This window comes from Trachypithecus francoisi, unplaced genomic scaffold (assembly GCF_009764315.1).
Source record: "Trachypithecus francoisi isolate TF-2019V2 unplaced genomic scaffold, Tfra_2.0 Lachesis_group6, whole genome shotgun sequence".
NCBI lineage: Eukaryota > Metazoa > Chordata > Mammalia > Primates > Cercopithecidae > Trachypithecus > Trachypithecus francoisi.
The window spans coordinates 53,554,831-53,573,820 of NW_022681471.1; the positions used below are offsets into that span (position 1 = coordinate 53,554,831).

At 34.5% G+C, this 18,990-nt stretch overlaps 1 protein-coding gene across 5 annotated transcripts in view; it reads right to left on the reverse strand.

Annotated features, from left to right (window-relative positions):
• Positions 1-18,990, reverse strand: part of DIAPH2 (diaphanous related formin 2) — a 947,390-nt gene that overhangs the window by 678,553 nt on the left and 249,847 nt on the right. For all 5 annotated transcript variants that reach the window (XM_033201830.1, XM_033201829.1, XM_033201828.1 and 2 more), the window contains 2 exons: positions 10,072-10,182; positions 4,773-4,891 (listed from right to left, as the gene is read on the reverse strand). In XM_033201830.1, the coding sequence (XP_033057721.1) occupies positions 4,773-4,891; positions 10,072-10,182 (230 nt within the window). The remainder of the gene's footprint in view (positions 1-4,772; positions 4,892-10,071; positions 10,183-18,990) is intronic.

Consider the following 18,990-nt stretch of genomic DNA (forward strand, 5'->3'; position numbering starts at 1 on the left):
GTGAAAATGGTCTCCTTTTGATCTTCCTGTAGTTGTGATAGAGGACCTATATTATTTATGCAAATAACTACTACTCTATTTTCACTGCCACATAAGATAGAAGGCAAATGAGCTGCTGTAAACTGCTAAAAGGTCACAAAATCAGTTTTATTTTATCCAGATGAAATACTTACTAAATCTGCAATTATTATTGTTTGCATTCATTTGTATTTCATTATTTGATAAAAAATGACAAGTAGAGACAAGATATAAAGAGTGGCATAAATTTAGATGCTTCTAGTAAACTAGAAATCAGATCTCCACAAATGGATCCATGTTTGGAATAAAAGTGAGGACCTGGAAAACCAAGGTAAAATAAAGATAAAAGACAAGATGTAATTTAATATCCTAAAATAACCTCAAATGTCAACATTTTCTCCAAAGTAGAATTAAGCATACGGGGGGCGGAGCAAGATGGCCGAATAGGAACAGCTCCAGTCTCCAACTCCCGGTGCGAGCCACACAGAAGACCGGTGATTTCTGCATTTTCGACTGAGGTACTGGGGTCATCTCACTGGGGACTGCCACACAATCGGTGCTGGTCAGCTGCTGTAGCCCGACCAGTGAGAGCTGAAGCAGGGCAAGGCATCGCCTCACCTGGGAAGCGCAAGGAGGAAGGGAATCCCTTTTCCTAGCCAGGGGAACTGAGACACACAACACCTGGAAAATCGGGTAATTCCCACCCGAATACTGCGCTTTAAGCAAACAGGCACACCAGGAGATTATACCCACACCTGGTCGGGAGGGTCCCATGGCCACGGAGCCTCCCTCATTGCTAGCACAGCAGTCTGCAATCTAACCGCAAGGCAGCAGCGAGGTGGGGGAAGGGGCGCCCGCCATTGCTGAGGCTTAAGTAGGTAAACAAAGCCGCTGGGAAGCTCAAACTGGGTGGAGCTCACAGCAGCTCAAGGAAACCTGCCTGTCTCTATAGACTCCAACTCTGGGGACAGGGCACAGCTAAAAAACAACAGGGGAAGCAGCAGAGGCCTGTGCAGACCCGAACGAGTCTGTCTGACAGCTTTGAAGAGAGCAGTGCATCTCCCAACACGGAGGTTGAGATCTGAGAAGGGACAGACTGCCTGCTCAAGTGGGTCCCTGACCCCTGAGTAGCCTAACTGGGAGACATCCCTCACTAGGGGCAGTCTGACACCCCACACCTCACAGGGTGGAGTACACACCTGAGAGGAAGCTTCCAAAGGAAGAATCAGACAGGTACACTCTCTGTTCAGCAATATTCTATCTTCTGCAACCTCTGCTGCTGATACCCAGGCAAACAGGGTCTGGAGTGGACCTCAAGCAATCTCCAACAGACCTATAGCTGAGGGTCCTGACTATTAGAAGGAAAACTATCAAACAGGAAGAACACCTATACCAAAACCGCATCAATACGTCACCATCATCAAAGACCAGAGGCAGGTAAAACCACAAAGATGGGGAAGAAGCAGGGCAGAAAAGCTGGAAATTCAAAAAATAAGAGCGCATCTCCCCCTGCAAAGGAGTGCAGCTCTTCGCCAGCAACGGATCAAAGCTGGTCAGAGAATGACTTTGACGAGATGAGAGAAGAAGACTTCAGTCCATCAAACTTCTCAGAGCTAAAGGAGGAATTACGTACTCAGCACAAAGAAACTAAAAATCTTGAAAACAGAGTGGAAGAATTGATAACTAGAATAATTAATGCAGAGAAGGGCATAAATGAAATGACAGAGATGAAAACCATGACACGAGAAATACGTGACAAATCCACAAGCTTCAGTAACCAACTCGATCAACTGGAAGAAAGAGTATCAGCGATTGAGGATCAAATGAATGAAATGAAGCGAGAAGAGAAACCAAAAGAAAAAAGAAGAAAAAGAAATGAACAAAGCCTGCCAGAAGTATGGGATTATGTAAAAAGACCAAATCTACGTCTGAGTGGGGTGCCTGAAAGTGAGGGGGAAAATGGAACCAAGTTGGAAAACACTCTTCAGGATATCATCCAGGAGAACTTCCCCAACCTAGTAGGGCAGGCCAACATTCAAATTCAGGAAATACAGAGAACACCACAAAGATACTCCTCCAGAAGAGCAACTCCAAGACACATAATTGCCAGATTCACCAAAGTTGAAATGAAGGAAAAAATCTTAAGGGCAGCCAGAGAGAAAGGTCGGGTTACCCACAAAGGGAAGCCCATCAGACTAACAGCAGACCTCTCGGAAGAAACTCTACAAGCCAGAAGAGAGTGGGGGCCAATATTCAACGTTCTTAAAGAAAAGAATTTTCAACCCAGAATTTCATATCCAGCCAAACTAAGTTTCATAAGTGAAGGAGAAATAAAATCCTTTACAGATAAGCAAATGCTTAGAGATGTCGTCACCACCAGGCCTGCCTTACAAGAGACCCTGAAGGAAGCCCTAAACATGGAAAGGAACAACCGGTACCAGCCATTGCAAAAACATGCCAAAATGTAAAGACCATCGAGGCTAGGAAGAAACTGCATCAACTAACGAGCAAAATAACCAGTTAATATCATAATGACAGGATCAAGTTCACACATAACAATATTCACCTTAAATGTCAATGGACTAAATGCTCCAATTAAAAGACACAGACTGGCAAACTGGATCAAGAGTCAAGACCCATCAGTCTGCTGTATTCAGGAGACCCATCTCACATGCAGAGACATATATAGGCTCAAAATAAAGGGATGGAGGAAGATCTACCAAGCAAATGGAGAACAAAAAAAAAGCAGGGGTTGCAATCCTAGTCTCTGATAAAACAGACTTTAAACCATCAAAGGTCAAAAGAGACAAAGAAGGCCATTACATCATGGTAAAGGGATCAATTCAACAGGAAGAGCTAACTGTCCTAAATATATATGCACCCAATACAGGAGCACCCAGATTCATAAAGCAAGTCCTTAGAGACCTACAAAGAGACTTAGACTCCCATACAATAATAATGGGAGACTTCAACACTCCACTGTCAACATTAGACAGATCAACGAGACAGAAAGTTAACAAGGATATCCAGGAATTGAAGTCAGCTCTGCACCAAGTGGACCTAATAGACATCTATAGAACTCTCCACCCCAAATCAACAGAATATACATTCTTCTCAGCACCACATTGCACTTATTCCAAAATTGACCACATAATTGGAAGTAAAGCACTCCTCAGCAAATGTCAAAGAACAGAAATTATAACAAACTGTCTCTCAGACCACAGTGCAATCAAACTAGAACTCAGGACTAAGAAACTCAATCCAAACCGCTCAACTACATGGAAACTGAACAACCTGCTCCTGAATGACTACTGGGTACATAACGAAATGAAGGCAGAAATAAAGATGTTCTTTGAAACCAATGAGAACAAAGATACAACATACCAGAATCTCTGGGACACATTTAAAGCAGTGTGTAGAGGGATATAAATGACGCATTGATGGGTGCTGACGAGTTGATGGTTGCAGCACACCAACATGGCACAAGTATACATATGTAACAAACCTGCACATTATGCACATGTACCCTAGAAGTTAAAGTATAAATAAATAAATATATGAATAGAAAAAAAAAGAATTAAGCATACGGTGGCTTACTTCTTAGACCCTACATAAGAGTGTTGTGCTAAAGTCTCATGAGGTCCTTAAATGGCTACACAATGGATCCAAAAATAGCTTTATGGTGAAGTTTGATTATAAGAGAAATCTATGTAAAGCAAGATATTAATGATATGAAAAACATTTAATATTATAGAAGCCACAGTAGACTGGCATCTCTAATGATGAATAAAAATTACTAGAAATTATTCCTTACAATAATAACATTGTTATTCATTGCACACACACTTATCCAATACCTAAGTGTAAGACTTTCATAGGTGCATTGAAGGCAAAAAGATTAAATGTAACATTTCTGCCTTCAGTCTCACAGGGGCACAGAAGTGTACACAAATAAAATAGAACAAATAAGGTACTTTGGGTATTTCAAGGAGGGGAATATTACTTCCAGCTTTGGGGAGTGGGGGCGAGGAGCAGAAAAGGGAAGAAAACATTACTGAGAAAAATTCCAACTCAAAGGTCACTTTGGTTCTGACATGTTTCCCAACTTCACCAGAATCCATTAAGTAAGAAACATAACAGGTGTCAAACAAATGGCCAGCAATGCTATGACAACCACCTCTTAGATCTAAAATAATTTCATATAAAATTGTTGCCGTCGGAAGGTTATACGCTAGTTGTATTTGACTCAGATGCTTCTACCACATAGCTTTGCTATATTCAGATACTACTGCATCTAAGCATTTTTGTTATTGTTAAGAAACACAAATATTTGAATACAAAATAAAACATTTATTTGAATTGCCTTGTATCTCTAAGTCACTGAAGCTTGATTTAATAAACTGAGTATTTCACATATAGTCACATATGAACGCAGTGAACTTTCCCCCCAAAAAATCCTTATATGTAAGATACATTGCCTTATGCTATTCTTTATTCAAGACCACTGAGCAGAGTATACCTATAATACTGTGAGCCATTGTGCAGATTTCAATACACTCTGTGTAAATCATCAAGACAGCCTGACAATTCCTCAACATGAATCTCAAGGACAGCATTATAGTAAGGTTCTAATATAAATAAATGGATATAAATTGGGCTGACAGACAAGAACTCGAATAATGGTCCACAAAATTGCCCACAAATCCCTTTCTCACAACGCACACAAAATTGTTTTGTGGTTTGTCAAAGGATATTCCATTTCTGCTCGAATGTCATTGAGACGGTGTGATAATTCAGTTAGGTCATCTTCTTTGTTTTCATCAAATACTTTCAACTGAATATCAAGCTCATCATTCTCTTTTTCTTTTAGATCCTAATATATAAACATAAAACTTAACACATGAATAACAGTTTGACAACAGCATATTTAGGTAATAAAGGGCAGAACACAATTATTCATTTATAAACACAGAAGCAATTTCAAATATTGACGCGGGCACTTGGTTTTCTGAAAGTAAATGTAGCTGAATTCTTCTATTTCAAAATAAAAGGACCTCATTGCATTCACTTAATTTTTTTCCATGCCCTACATTTTGATTACTCACATTAAAAAATTAGCGATCAGTTCTACAACAGAATAAAACTAACTGCTAACAACCCAAATTAAATGCTGTCGTTTTGACTAAACACACTAATCAAAGATTGCAAAAGAACTCATGCAGTCAGAACATTCACATATGCCTCTGGCAAAAAATGCAAATACAGATCAATTGTATTAACGAAGAACAAATGCAAGGATATATTCAAGCACAACAGTCCCAAGTATGGCGTGAAAAGATGTATAAACACATTTATTTTAAAAGATATTTTGTGATTTTAAAGCAAAAAGGCGTTTGGACTTTTTATTAAGCTGTACATCTAACCTCCTCCCCCACCTTATATTTTTGCTTAGCCTAATCACAAAATACCAACTTGGGCATAAAAGTTATGTTTTTGTAATACATTATAAGCACATGCATTACAAACCTCTGATAATTTTCATAATAATAGTATAAAAAATTTAGAAGCATGCCACACTAGAGATTGTTGGGCTCAATATATATCACCTGGAATATCTTTTAATATGTGTCCATTAAGTTGCAGCTTTCAAAACCCAAATCGATAATCACAACTGTGGATGCTCAAGGGTGATACCGAAAGTGGGACTAGGATGTTCAGAGCTGAGCTTGAACTCTAAAAGGAAATGCAAGCATGGTGTACTTCAAATTAGGTCGATAAAACAAAATGGGATACATTTCTTGTTTCTATCTTTATTCAATAGAACTATTATAGATATGTAATGGCTATTACTGAAGCCAAACAAATTTCAGCAATTTCTAGATGCTTTTTTTCTAACACTCACATACATAATGATTTATTGAAAATTTACCTGCAGAGCATATGAAAATAATTGTTTCTACATAATTTCATATCAAACATAACAAGTAAATGTATTTATGTTTGGTTTCCTTTTTAGTAATAACTTGCTTTAGCTCTAGTTTTCCAGTTTGAAATGGAATGAAGAAACTTATTAGAATGCAAAATTATCTAACGTTGCTGGGTCATATTATCAGGTGATTTCTGAACGCTATTTAGAAAATTACATAAGCCAGACAAACCCAATACACTGGTCACTGCAGAAACAACCTGTCACACATTTTATAGTATGTTTTATTCTTGTCACCATATATTCTCTCTCAGAAATTCATCGTAAAACTTATACACTTTCAAATATGTCAGAAAAATGGAAAATTTAAGTACTGCCATTTAATTAGCATAGAACGTTACAAAACATGAAAATCAGTCAGCATAATTAAAATATTTTCAGTGAAAATAACTGGTTAAATGTGCAATTTAGTTCTTTATTAGGTCCAGACATTCTTTATACTATATATAGTATATGAGCACATATAGCACAATATAAAATTTAAACATGTGTAACTGCAGTATTTTATAAATATTCTTTATTAATAATGCTCCAGGTCTATCAGAGTCAGTCCTCATTTAATGTCCTCAGTAGTTCTTGGAAACTGCAACTTGAAGCAAAAAATGTATAGCAAAACCAATTTTCTTTTCTCATCAACGTTATAATGAAAGGACATTATTCAAGGACCTACTGTATACAGTTTTGCTTCCAGGTGCAGTTCGCAAGATTCTATCAATGACATTAAATGAGAAGTTACTGTAAATATATATGCATATACACATACACATATATATGCTTATATTTATGAAACTTCCTTTCAGCCAAATGTCAAGTCTTGAAATATTCATAAATTATTGATAAAATAAACATTTACTGAATAAAAATTTTTACATAGTACAAATAATAAATAATAAGATGGGTCTCCTATAAAAGTAAATGGAAATCTATCAGGGAAGTTTTATGTTTTAAAACGTGAACTATTACAAAATTACTCAAATACATTGTTATTAATTATGTGAAACACTCTATGCTTGTTAGTTTTTAAAAAGACATGCTGTATAGATCTAAAATTATTTTTTGCAGAATTCCTGACATATGTAATTTTCTATAACATAGTATACTTCAAAGGAAATCAAAGTCCATTGCCAGTACACTACTGATTAACAACCAACCAAAATTGAGTCTTTACAACAAGAAAGAGTTTCTCAGATTTTTAAAGAGATAAAAGTATGCCTACTGCCTACCAACACCATTTCTTACTATGTTTTTCCTTCACGTATCTAACTAATATTTTCTTAATTTATTTAAATAAAAGGCAAATGGGGAAAATTTCAGAAGAAATCAATGTAAATTAAGTACAGAAAAAATCCTATTTTAAAACTCACTGTAGAGTTTGTAACAACTCATTTATTCTAAATTACTAAAGCAAATTTATCAGACATGAAATTTCCATGTAAATGAAATATAAACTATTTTTCAACATCAAAATTTAACTATCAGGATGACAGGAACCTTGAAAATAAATTTTTAAAGAATATAATTTAAAAATTCGTTGTCTTGAAGATTCTGATAATTATTATGAAAAAAAGTTTCACTCTACTACAATGTTGATCTCAAGGATTACTGAAATACTAAGAACCAGTTTTTCCCAACTCATACTGATTCTAGATACATATAATTTTTCATCCATATACCAACAATTAATAATTAGCCCTAGTCACATCTAATTTGCTGCTTTGAATATAATGTATTCTAGAACATTAGGGAATTCTTGTTAGAACTGGATATAAAAAAAGAATAAATAGAAAAAAATGTAAGGATTTTAAAGGCTCATCTATAACCATATTATTAAGCTTCACTGCATATATAAAGGATATGTAATGTTACTATAAATTCCAGTGGTTTAAATTTAAATATTTAATTCATTAGCAGGTTAATTAGATAGTAGTCAACATGTGAGGTATGCAGTATATGTTAACCCATGACCACTCTGTCCTGCTCCCAAGTTGTGATAAACTAAAACAACAGCAGTGAAATCTACAGTTCTAAATAAATGATCTCTAATTTTCTCAAGGTCTATCTGCCCGAATACTGATTCTACTCTTGTATATGCGATCCCAGCACTTTGGGAGGCTGGGGTGGATCATTTGAGGCCAGGAGTTGAAGACCAACCTGGCCAACACGGCGAAACCCTGTCTCTATGAAAAAATATAAAACTTAGGCCAGGCGCAGTGGCTCACACCTGTAATTCCAGCACTTTGGTAGGCCGAATATAAATTTTACCACAAAAATATGTACAACTATTTTGTATCCATAATTAAAAATATTTTTAATTTAAAAAAAGAACATATAAATTAAGAAGCACACAGTACCACAAAAAGTTTTATATAGGGCTATATGGCCAATGGAAAAGTGTAGCTTAGAAACACTGACACATAATCTTAGCTATCTGTGTAACCAAATGAATAACATGAGGCCACTGAGCCCAGCAGAGATTAATGTACCCAGACAAAAGTGCAAAAGGTTAAGGACAAGAGCTACAATACCATACCTTTTCTGAAAAATGAGGACTAAAATAAATTAAAATGATAGTCACAATTCAGTTGACTAGCCATTCAGTAGTATAAAGCAGAAAGTGAATGTTCAATTATAAATAGACGGGAATGAAAGAGAGAAAAGTAAGAGCAACAACTATGGCAGAAAACATGGCATATTAGTAAATGAGTAGAGGATGCTACAGAGCCCTTGCAGCCAGCAAGTCTTCAAAGATGCTACTATAAAGAGAGAACCAGCCCAGTAAAAACAAGCATGGAAACAGACAAGAAGGAAATTCAAAAGCAAACTACCATCAAGACTATAAGATTATCTTTAGCTACCTAAGGCTACAGGCTTTGGATGAAAAGAAAATTAGTGAAAAAAAAAAAAAGAATAATCATATGTCACACTAACTGTAATTGGTGAATGTGCCTAAGTTAACTGCACACTGAATCTCTACATGGGTCACTTAAAATGTTGCTTTGATTCTCTGCATCCAATGCCTTGGTTTTAGGTGCCAAGAATGAAAGAACCACTTCAGGTGGGATTGACATAGAAATTTCCAAAACCAGGTGGACCCAATCATACATCTTATTAAAATGGGTTTAACAGGTCCAACCACACCACTTACTATGATGTGTTTCAACTACTTTCAGTTAAAAGTAACCCACCATATGTTACAAATTTATGCTACATACTGATTCCTCACCAGGAAATGTCCCCAATTTGGGTATTTCTGGTAAACTAGGTCATACACATGGGCACACACATGCACATTCAATGACATTTGTTGTTGTTTTTCTCTCCTCAGTGCTTTTTCCCCACTTCCTTACTTTTACTTCTTGTCTCTCAGGTATATTCTGAGTAGCTTAAAGACACTAGCGTAATTTCACTTGTTTTGAACAAAGCCATAGTCTTCAATAGTCACTCTTCAGTTAATATACTTAATAAAATATAAAACCACAGTAGTTGTATTTGTATTTATAAAAATAAGATTCAGCATATAAAGTCATTTCAAAATGTTTTTAACACTGTCATAATTACAGCAAATATTCACATTCAATTTAAGAAACAAAATTGTTTTTGATTGGAAAAGTTCCTATAGCCTTGTAACAAGAGGAACATTCTTAAGCAATGTGTCTGGCATATACTAATCAAAACTCTATGCATGCTTATGCTGAATACCAATGAAATCAATCTAAGTTATCAAAGAGGAAAGTAGAAAATTTTAAATGAAAATTGAAACTGCAAAAAAAAAAAAAGTCTCATGTTTTCAATATTCAAAATTCAAAGAAAAGAAGTTCCCTTTTGACTTGAGGGAAACAACAAAAAACAAAAATACATTGCTTCTGGGCACATTATTAGCTGAATTCTGAATCGTCATTTGCATGTAGAGAACGCTATTACCGAAATACAAAAAAGCTTACACAATGTCTAATGCTTTACAAAACAAAATAGCAAAGCACATTTATTTACTCTGCTTCAAGTACTTTTGTGGAAGTGAAAAAAATATTAAAATTCATCAGCATAATAAACGTATACATTCAACTTACTGGTAACATTGTTTTTAGTCCTGAACGGAGGAATTCATTCCTTAAATGTATTCGAAAATCAAGCTCATAAGGAGAAGTGACAAGGGCATTTATAAACTGCATGCAGGCCACCTGCAATTAGAAAGCAAATTTTGTTTTTAAAAAACACATTAAATAAATTAATGAAATATTGCATTAAGATAATATATTCACCAAAGGCATACACACATAACGATAAAATAAGAAAAGCAAATATTTCTAGAAGTATGATTATGACTTTAATTATAAACAACAAAATTAATGACAAAATATCTAATGTCCAAAATAATTCTAACAAAGATGTCATGACGAAGTATGTTGTGCTTTTAAAAATAATACAAAGAAATATTCAACTCCCTCTGAAAAACCAAATTGCTAAAGCGGGCAGATAGAGCTCTTTGAAAAGATCACAAAAATGTATCTTTCATGTCCAGCTGTCCTCACAGTACACTTGGCCTCAATTCTACAGGGTTATAAACATTTCTAAAATAAATTAAAGTTATAAAAGTACCCTAATATTAAACAGGGAACAGTGATAACTTAGATAAATTATTACACTGATTTACATTCTCTCCATCCTCTTAATGGGATGATTTGTACAAAATATATAAAGTATTAAAATATGTAAGATGGATTACACACTACGTATGAAAAAAATAATAGAAGTGAATTAAGATCAACTAGAAGGCACTGGGACACTAAGACTAAGGCACACTCATAATAAAGCATAAGTAAGAGCTTGTTTTCAAGTAAAATATTTGATTAAATATATTGATACTGAAAAATGAGTTTTGCTTTTCTTACTTTCTGATTTTGAGATTCCCTATTGTAAAAAGGAATTTATTTGCTGGTAATTTTAATCTAGAAGGGAATCAACAAAATGCTGAGTGCCAGGTATTCCATAAATTATTCCTAAGTAGCATTTTTGGAAAATGCTGATCAAATCTAAGGTAACTGGCTAATTGTTTAACTGAAAACATGTCATTTAAATGTATTATTTTTATTTTTAAAGAATGGAATGAGTAGAAGAGTGCTCAAAGGTCAAACTACAAGGGGAATCCTTGGAAAAAACAGATTATATAAAGATACTAAGTATATATAGAAGCACACACAAATAAATTAATAGTTAGCATGGGAAAAATATATTATGAAAGGACAATATTTCAAATGTATTTTGATTTGACATCTACAGATCTATTATGATAGAGTTATTTTTTCCAAAATAGGGAGAAGAGATTAAAAGGTATGCTTTACTCTTGAATCTATATCTTATATATTTAAGTTGCTTTTTGGGAGATTAGCCCATCTGCCCCACATCTACATTCAAAAATCAAAAGTTACATGGTTTAAAAGGGCTGATTAAGGTTGTTTCTAACACGATCAGATATCTGAATGATACAACAATATATTCTAATGTCTATGAACGTTCAATATCAAGATAAAACACTTAGAAAACTGACTAAATATTTGCCATAGATTTGGCATTAACTTTAAAGACATACCAGATAAGTTATTATGAAGCTTATGCTTTAATAGATTACTTAACCCTCCTATTTACAATAGGAAATCATGTAAATCTTCATATAGTTTGATAGGTTAGGCTATATATTTGCATACTGTACATGTCCACGGTTATATTGTCATTGTATTTGCTTGAATGACTCTTGTTATGTTACAACTATGACACGACCAAACAAGCCAAAGTACATGTCCAATCCAAAATTAATAGAGAGAAAAGTTGCCATCTGTTAGGATTGTTTTTGCCAGAAGAAATTCTAGCTTAATGGCTTGTATTAATACCCTACAAGTAAAGAGAACACTTCTGTAAGAAACAAGTTAATGAGTCCTGCAACTGTATCTTTATACAAATAAAAGTATTTAGATCAGGAGACAATAAAGATAATAAAAGTCAATAAAATTAATGAATGTATCAATATAACTTTAATAATATGTTTCAATGATATTAAATACTCACTTATATATAATAGTTGAACCTATAGTTTAATATGAAAACAAAGACGTTCCATCCATTGACTATAGTATATAATAATTAGGACATAATGTGAAGTCAGTTTTAAAAAGGTAAAGGTACTGGCTTAACAATGTACCATTTATTATATCATATTCTAATAGATATTTAATTAATTACAAATAAATCAGATGAATAGACATGCTATCATGTCATTTTCCAACATTAGCTGATAATGTAATATTCTTTTACAGAAATATGTATATTATAATATGAATGTGGAAAACAAAAAGGTCATCTAAATTTTTGCTATTCCTTTATGCCATTACACAAATGCTGCCCTTTTCAGAGAATGGGAACATTATCTCAAATCCAAAACTGAAATAATTATCACTATTACAAATACAAAATTAAATTTAAATTAGCTTAAAGGCCAGAATATATTACTACTTAATTATAAACATGACAACCCCATTGTGTGTATTCTGAATTCATAGCTAAATATAAAATCTCAAACTATCATCATCATCATTATTATTATTAGTTATCACACAATGTATTAGGTCCTTTACATAATTCACCATCTAATCTCATCTTCATAAAAACCACACAAGGTTAGCATTACTGTTATTCTTATTTTACAGATGATGAAGCTGAGGCTCAAAGCAGATAGAATAACTTATATAAGGCCACACAGCAAGGAGGAAACTCATGATTATAAATGGTATCACTTTACTACAAATATAATTTCCAGCACATTCCAAAGGTCTCATAAACTCCATTCATAGATTCTCACAACAAAAGATTTTAAGGATGGGTAAGATGATAAAATGTAATTGGTACAACATGCTTAATATACTGGGGATATGTAGCTTTAAAACTATAAGTTAATTAGAAAAATATACAATAAGATAAACAATAGGTTGTCTAGTATACATAGTGGCTATAATAATATATAATGTAATGCAAAAAGAAAAAAAAAGCAAAAGCAGTAAATGGTTCTTGGAGAGGGTTAAATTCCACTTCATGTACATCCTGAGCAGTCAAGTATAAATGGCATCCCATCATCCAAAATAATGGTCTACCACTCCTCTCCTTTACTTCCTGCCAACCCACTCCATACTCAGCATGTATATGCATGTGAACACATGCGTACATGCACACACACACTCTACAGTACTGTGCTATCCAATATGGGAGCCACTTATCACAGTTTAATTTAATTACAATTAAATAAAATTTAAAATTCAGTTGCTCACTTTCACTAGCCATTGTCCCAGTGCTCAACAGCCACAAGTGGCTAGTAGCTACCACATGGGACAGCAAGGATATAGAACATGGGAGAAAGTTTGATTGAATAGCACTACACTGGAGATTTTAAAGAAAAAAAGAGATCTGGCCTAATCTCTGAAACCTTCACTTCAAAGAACTACAAAACTCATTGCTGAATAATGAAAATTTCAAAATTATATGCTCAACTTCCAAGTATATAAATCTTTAAGAGATGAGTGTACTCTATTGTCCTCTAACAATGCAAAATCAATCTGCTTTCCAAAAAAAAAAAAAAAAAAAAAACTCAACTCCAGAGACAGAAAATAATCATGAGATTTTAAAGCTAGACAGAACATAAAATACTCTGGTCCAATATGTTATTTAAAAATAAAGAAACTGAAAACCTAGAAAGATTGGATGATTTGCCCAAGATCACATAACTAATAAGCCCCAATGATACAACTAGAACTCAGGTCTCTTGACCTTTAGCCTTGGATTTTTTTCTACCATATTATATCGCACAAATCTTGTTTAATGTCATTTCCCCTTATCTTAGAAAGAAAACAAATGCCCTTGAATTGAATATCACAAAGTCCATTATCCAGAGTTGCTCTGTTGCTTAGTGTCTTTATAATGGCTATGTTTCAAAATGGTGTGCCATATCTATTGTTACAAATACAGCTTCCATGAGAATCAAAATTTTAAAGTCACAGAAAATCAGTGAATTTCCTCCATTATTAATACATATGCTAGGGCCACAATTCTGATGTTTAATTAGTAAATACAATCAATTTCTATATTTGCATTTTCATTCAGTGATGTCATAAGATTTCAACATGAGATGCATATATATCCTATTGAATGAATACATAAACATACATAGTTAAAAACTACCAGTTCTGTGCATGTGATAAAGTACCCAATCATTTGTGTCATGTATAATTACATACTACACTGAATCATTATCCGTTTTCTACCACATTAAGATGCTTCCTTTACTATAACAGTATATTATACTTCTACAATAATCATCTACATTTTTTAGTCACCAGATGCTGTTGTCTTTGTTCTGGGGTGGAATGGTATAAAGGGTGAAATGTTACAAAACAGATGATAAACTTTCAAAAGGCAAAGCTCATCTGTATATGCCTAGGGTTTATTTGTAACACTTAACTGTCCCAAATAAAATAATTAAAATATAGTAAGTGAATGACATTTAAATATTTCCAATTTTATTAGCATAAGATATAGCATTACAAAAAGAAATTTAAGTTTGTTTTATTAACCTAAGTGACAGAGAAAGGGAAATATTTGAACACAAATATCTTCATAAAATTACTGGGAAAATGTTAGAACCTTTTATTGATTTTAACTTACAGGCTTTGAAAACTAGACAAACATCTATCTATTTAATCACAATTCATAGAGCTATGGGGTACAATAATTGCCAAGTCTAGGGCATTCTCAGACAGATTATCCATATTGCCATTATCTGTGACAAATTGTACTTTTAAAATTTTATTGACACTGTTCCACACTTGACCTTATTAAGTACTCTGTTGACATTAACAAGGTCTTTCTTTATCCTAGCCCAGCAGGAGTTAGGAACAAAGATGATTTAAGTCAAAGTATGAGAGAAGAAAGATGTGAATGTACAGAGCAAATAATTGAGAAATGGAGTACTTTCCAAGCCAATGGAAGCCATGTACAAGGTATGAAGGTAGAGGAATAAAACAGCATAAAATCTATAGGAAACAAAGCACAATATGACTAGACTAAAAACATGTAGAAGCGTGGTGGAATATGAGGCGAAAGAGAAAGCAACAGCCAGATGAAGTATTTTGTTTGGGATAGGACTAGACGGTAATTCTAGAGACTGTGGGAAGCCATTGCTGGACTTTAAGCAGTGAACTATGGGAAGCCAATGTTGGACTTTAAGCATTCTGAAGTGCATTTCTGAGAAAAACATTTCAGAAAGACAACATTGTGGAAGATAATTTAAATGGGGCCATAATGAAGAATAGAACATAGGGAAAGGATAAAATCGTGAGATGTAACAATGCTCTGAAATTTAAAAATGCACAGTGAGGGTGCAGAGAGAAGGATACCATGTCGAGGAACGGAACTATAACATAAGGATATAGAATTGATAGGATCTGGTGACTAATGGAATGGAAGATGGAGTAAGGGTAGATTCCAAGATGACTAGTATGTTTCTGCTATATGCTAACTGATGGGTAATACTAAGGTCAACCAGGATTGGGAACACAAGAGGAATGAAGGTCAAGGCTGGAGAGAGGTTTAGAGTAGGGAAAAGGATTTTTTTAAAAAGGAAGATAAGTATATTTAAGGACAATATTGAATTTGAAATCTAGTCAGGAGGCAGCTGAACATATGGGGTCTGTGAGTTGGGAGGAAGAGAAGAGATCAGATAAAGACATCACATATGAGTGCTAGTTAATGAAGCTGTGAGGATAGATGCGATTGCCCAAGGATTATCAATATGAGAAAAGCAGAGTACCAAAGGACTGAGGATCAAGCTCCAGGAATCTGCAAATTTAAGGGCCAAGCATAGAAATAAGAGAATTTAAATGAAACATAAAGGTAAAAGAAAAACAAGGAGAGCTTATGATATGGTTTGGATTTGTATCCCCAACCAAATCTCATGTCAAACTGTAATCCCTAGTGTTGGAGGAGGGGCCTAATGGGAGGTGACTGGATCATGGGGGAGGTCTTTCCCCTTGCTGGTCTTGTGATACTGAGTGAGTTCTCATAAGATCTGGTTGCTTACAAGTGTGCAGCATCTTCCCCTTCTCTCTCTTCCTCCTGCTCCAGGAAGCAAGGTGTGCCTGCTTCCCCTTCGCCTCCCGCCATAATTGTAAGTTTCCTGAGGCCTCCCCAAGCCATGCTTCCTGTAGAGCCTGTGGAACGGTGAGTCAATGAAACCTCTTTTTTTTTTTTTTTATAAATTATCCAGTCTTAGGTAGTTCTTTACAGCAATGTGAGAATGGACTAATACAGTTTAGTATCATGGAAGTCAAGGGAGGAGGGAGCTTTGATAAAGGAGTGATCAATAGTGCCATATAGTGCTGAGGAAGCTAATATAATGACTTCAAAAGCGGCCTGTTGCTTTTTATATCATGGAGGTCACTGGCAACCCTCTATTACTGAAAATGATAGGTTTGACATTATTCAGTGTTGAAACAGATTTAAAATAAAGGCATCCTTGTTTAAGTCAGAAGTTAGTTTTGTGTCAATACCAAAAATGACTACATTGCACAAATATCTCTAAACAACCTCCCATTATCATAATGTATTTTCTAAATGACAATAATATAAAACTGTCAATAAATAGAACAAGTTTCCTAAGTAATATCAAACATTCATTCAACGCTTTATAAAATGCTAATTTCCACAAATTTTCTACATATTCATAAGCCTTGATGCCTTGTTTTCTTATAAATGCACTTTCACTGACAAATGATTAATACTTTGTCCAAAGCTACTCCCTCATATGTGATGGTCTGAGTACACTAATGGCTAATTTACAAGTATGCTTACAGTAAAATTTCAACACTCAAGAACCACTGTGGAAAGAATCAAGCCACATAGAATAGGTCATATATCTGTTTATCTAAGCATCAACATCTTGTTTCATATGGGACACTCTCTGAAATGAATTATATATTCTCACATTCTTATGCAAAATAGACTAGATATAATTTAACAATTTCCTGTTAAGCCAGGGTCATCACTAAATATGTGAGTTAGTGAGGTATGGTGTAACTCAGTATTTCGGGAGGTACTGAAGTGTGCAGGGCTACTAGCCTCCGCGCTCTGTGAAGTCTATTGTTATCATTTGCATTCCAGTTTCAGTCTTTTCTTACATTTCTATCTACCCCTCTCCTGTTGCCAGCTTGTCAGTTGTCACTTCTTGATGATTCCAGCGTATGATTCTGGAATAAACCCTCTCCCAACCTTCCAACCTGCACTTCTAGTCTGCTGTGGATGTAAACAGATAATTGGGTTCATTAAGATAACATATGAAAAGAGAATAAATAGGCTCTGATTAAAGGCCAAAAAGTCGTTCTCACCATGAGGTTTACTTGATAGATTTGGTGACATTTGTAGACTGCTCAGGTTGTTTTATTTTATTTTTGTTTTATTTTTTAGTTCTCAGTTATATTCCAAAGGACAAATCTATTAAATAGGTGAGGAATGGATAAGTGAAGCTATCACACATCAGGAAAGGGCATATTTACAGCTCTGTTTTTGTGTACCATATCTAATTACAACATATGCAAAGTTCATTATTATTTTCAGCATGTTAGAAAACAGTTTTAAAATGTATTAAATTATGCTACTACACTTCTTTGTACATACTGAAATACTGTAAAAACATGGCACCTTTCAAACTAACAGCAGCCTGTGAAGACTGGGACTGTTTTGATAGTACATCATTGTATGTTAACTATACTCCTCTCCCTTTCAATAAACTGTTTTTAATGCTCAGTATACCTTAGGTTTCCTACCTGGCTATCTAGAAAGCAGTTTCAACTAGATGCTGGTATTACCTCACTGTTTTTTATGAAGTGACTGCCAGATGATTCTGGCCTCTATTTTACCTCCTGGAAGCCCTTTTCACCTCTCATCCTACCATAGTACTGCTTCTCTATCAGCAAAGATAATTATGAAAAATGCTTACTTGTCCTTCAAGGCCTAGTTAAAATATCACCTCATTACTGAAGCCTTCCCAGACTTATGCAAGACATAGAAGAAACAGATATAGGTGGGGAAAGTCAGGTATTTCAGGCAAAGTGTTCTGCATGATAAAATGTTTGAGGGCATTTAAAAGTCTACAGCATATCTGGGAAACACCAAATGTAGTATGGCGCAAACATATGGTACATTCGGGAGAATGATAGGCTCAAAGGCCAGAATATTAAATTAGGGCCACAATGAAAAAGTTAGCAATGGGTCATGAGCATAGATTTTTAAGAATGATAATATATTAGAATTGGACTTATTTTTTAAGGATAACTGACAACAGTGTAGGGCATTTGTCTGGAGAGAAAGAACATGTCAGTATGGGGTACTAATTAGGAAATTGTTGAAATAATATTGGTGGGAGAAGATAAAGGCAGTGGAAGTAGAGTGGGTTAGATTCATAGTCAATACTATACTTTGTTTAAGACTTGATGACTGAATGCAGGGGACAAAGAAGAAAGAAGTATTGAGGAAAATTAAAGATTAGGTAGAAGATGATACCTCTATAACCCAAAATAGGAAACATAGGAAGAAGAGGAGACTTAGGAAAAATCAGGTTAACAGAAAGAGATAATAAGCTAAGTTTTAATATAAAAGGAGTTACAGCTTAGTAGTAAAGCACGTTATCTATAGCCAGACTCCCTGGTGTGTAATCTGTGTTTCCCTTCTATTCACACTGTGACCCTAGGAAAGTTATAAACCTCTATGAGCCTCGGATTAATTATCTATAAAATGGGGATAATACTTCTATCTCTCTCATACAATTGCTGCGAGGTTTAAATGAGATAACATATTAAAGTATTTTAAACACTGTCTGGCATATGGGTTATAAATGTTATTTTTAATTTCTTAATTTTATGATACCACTGAGCTGGATGTATAAATCTGGAGAA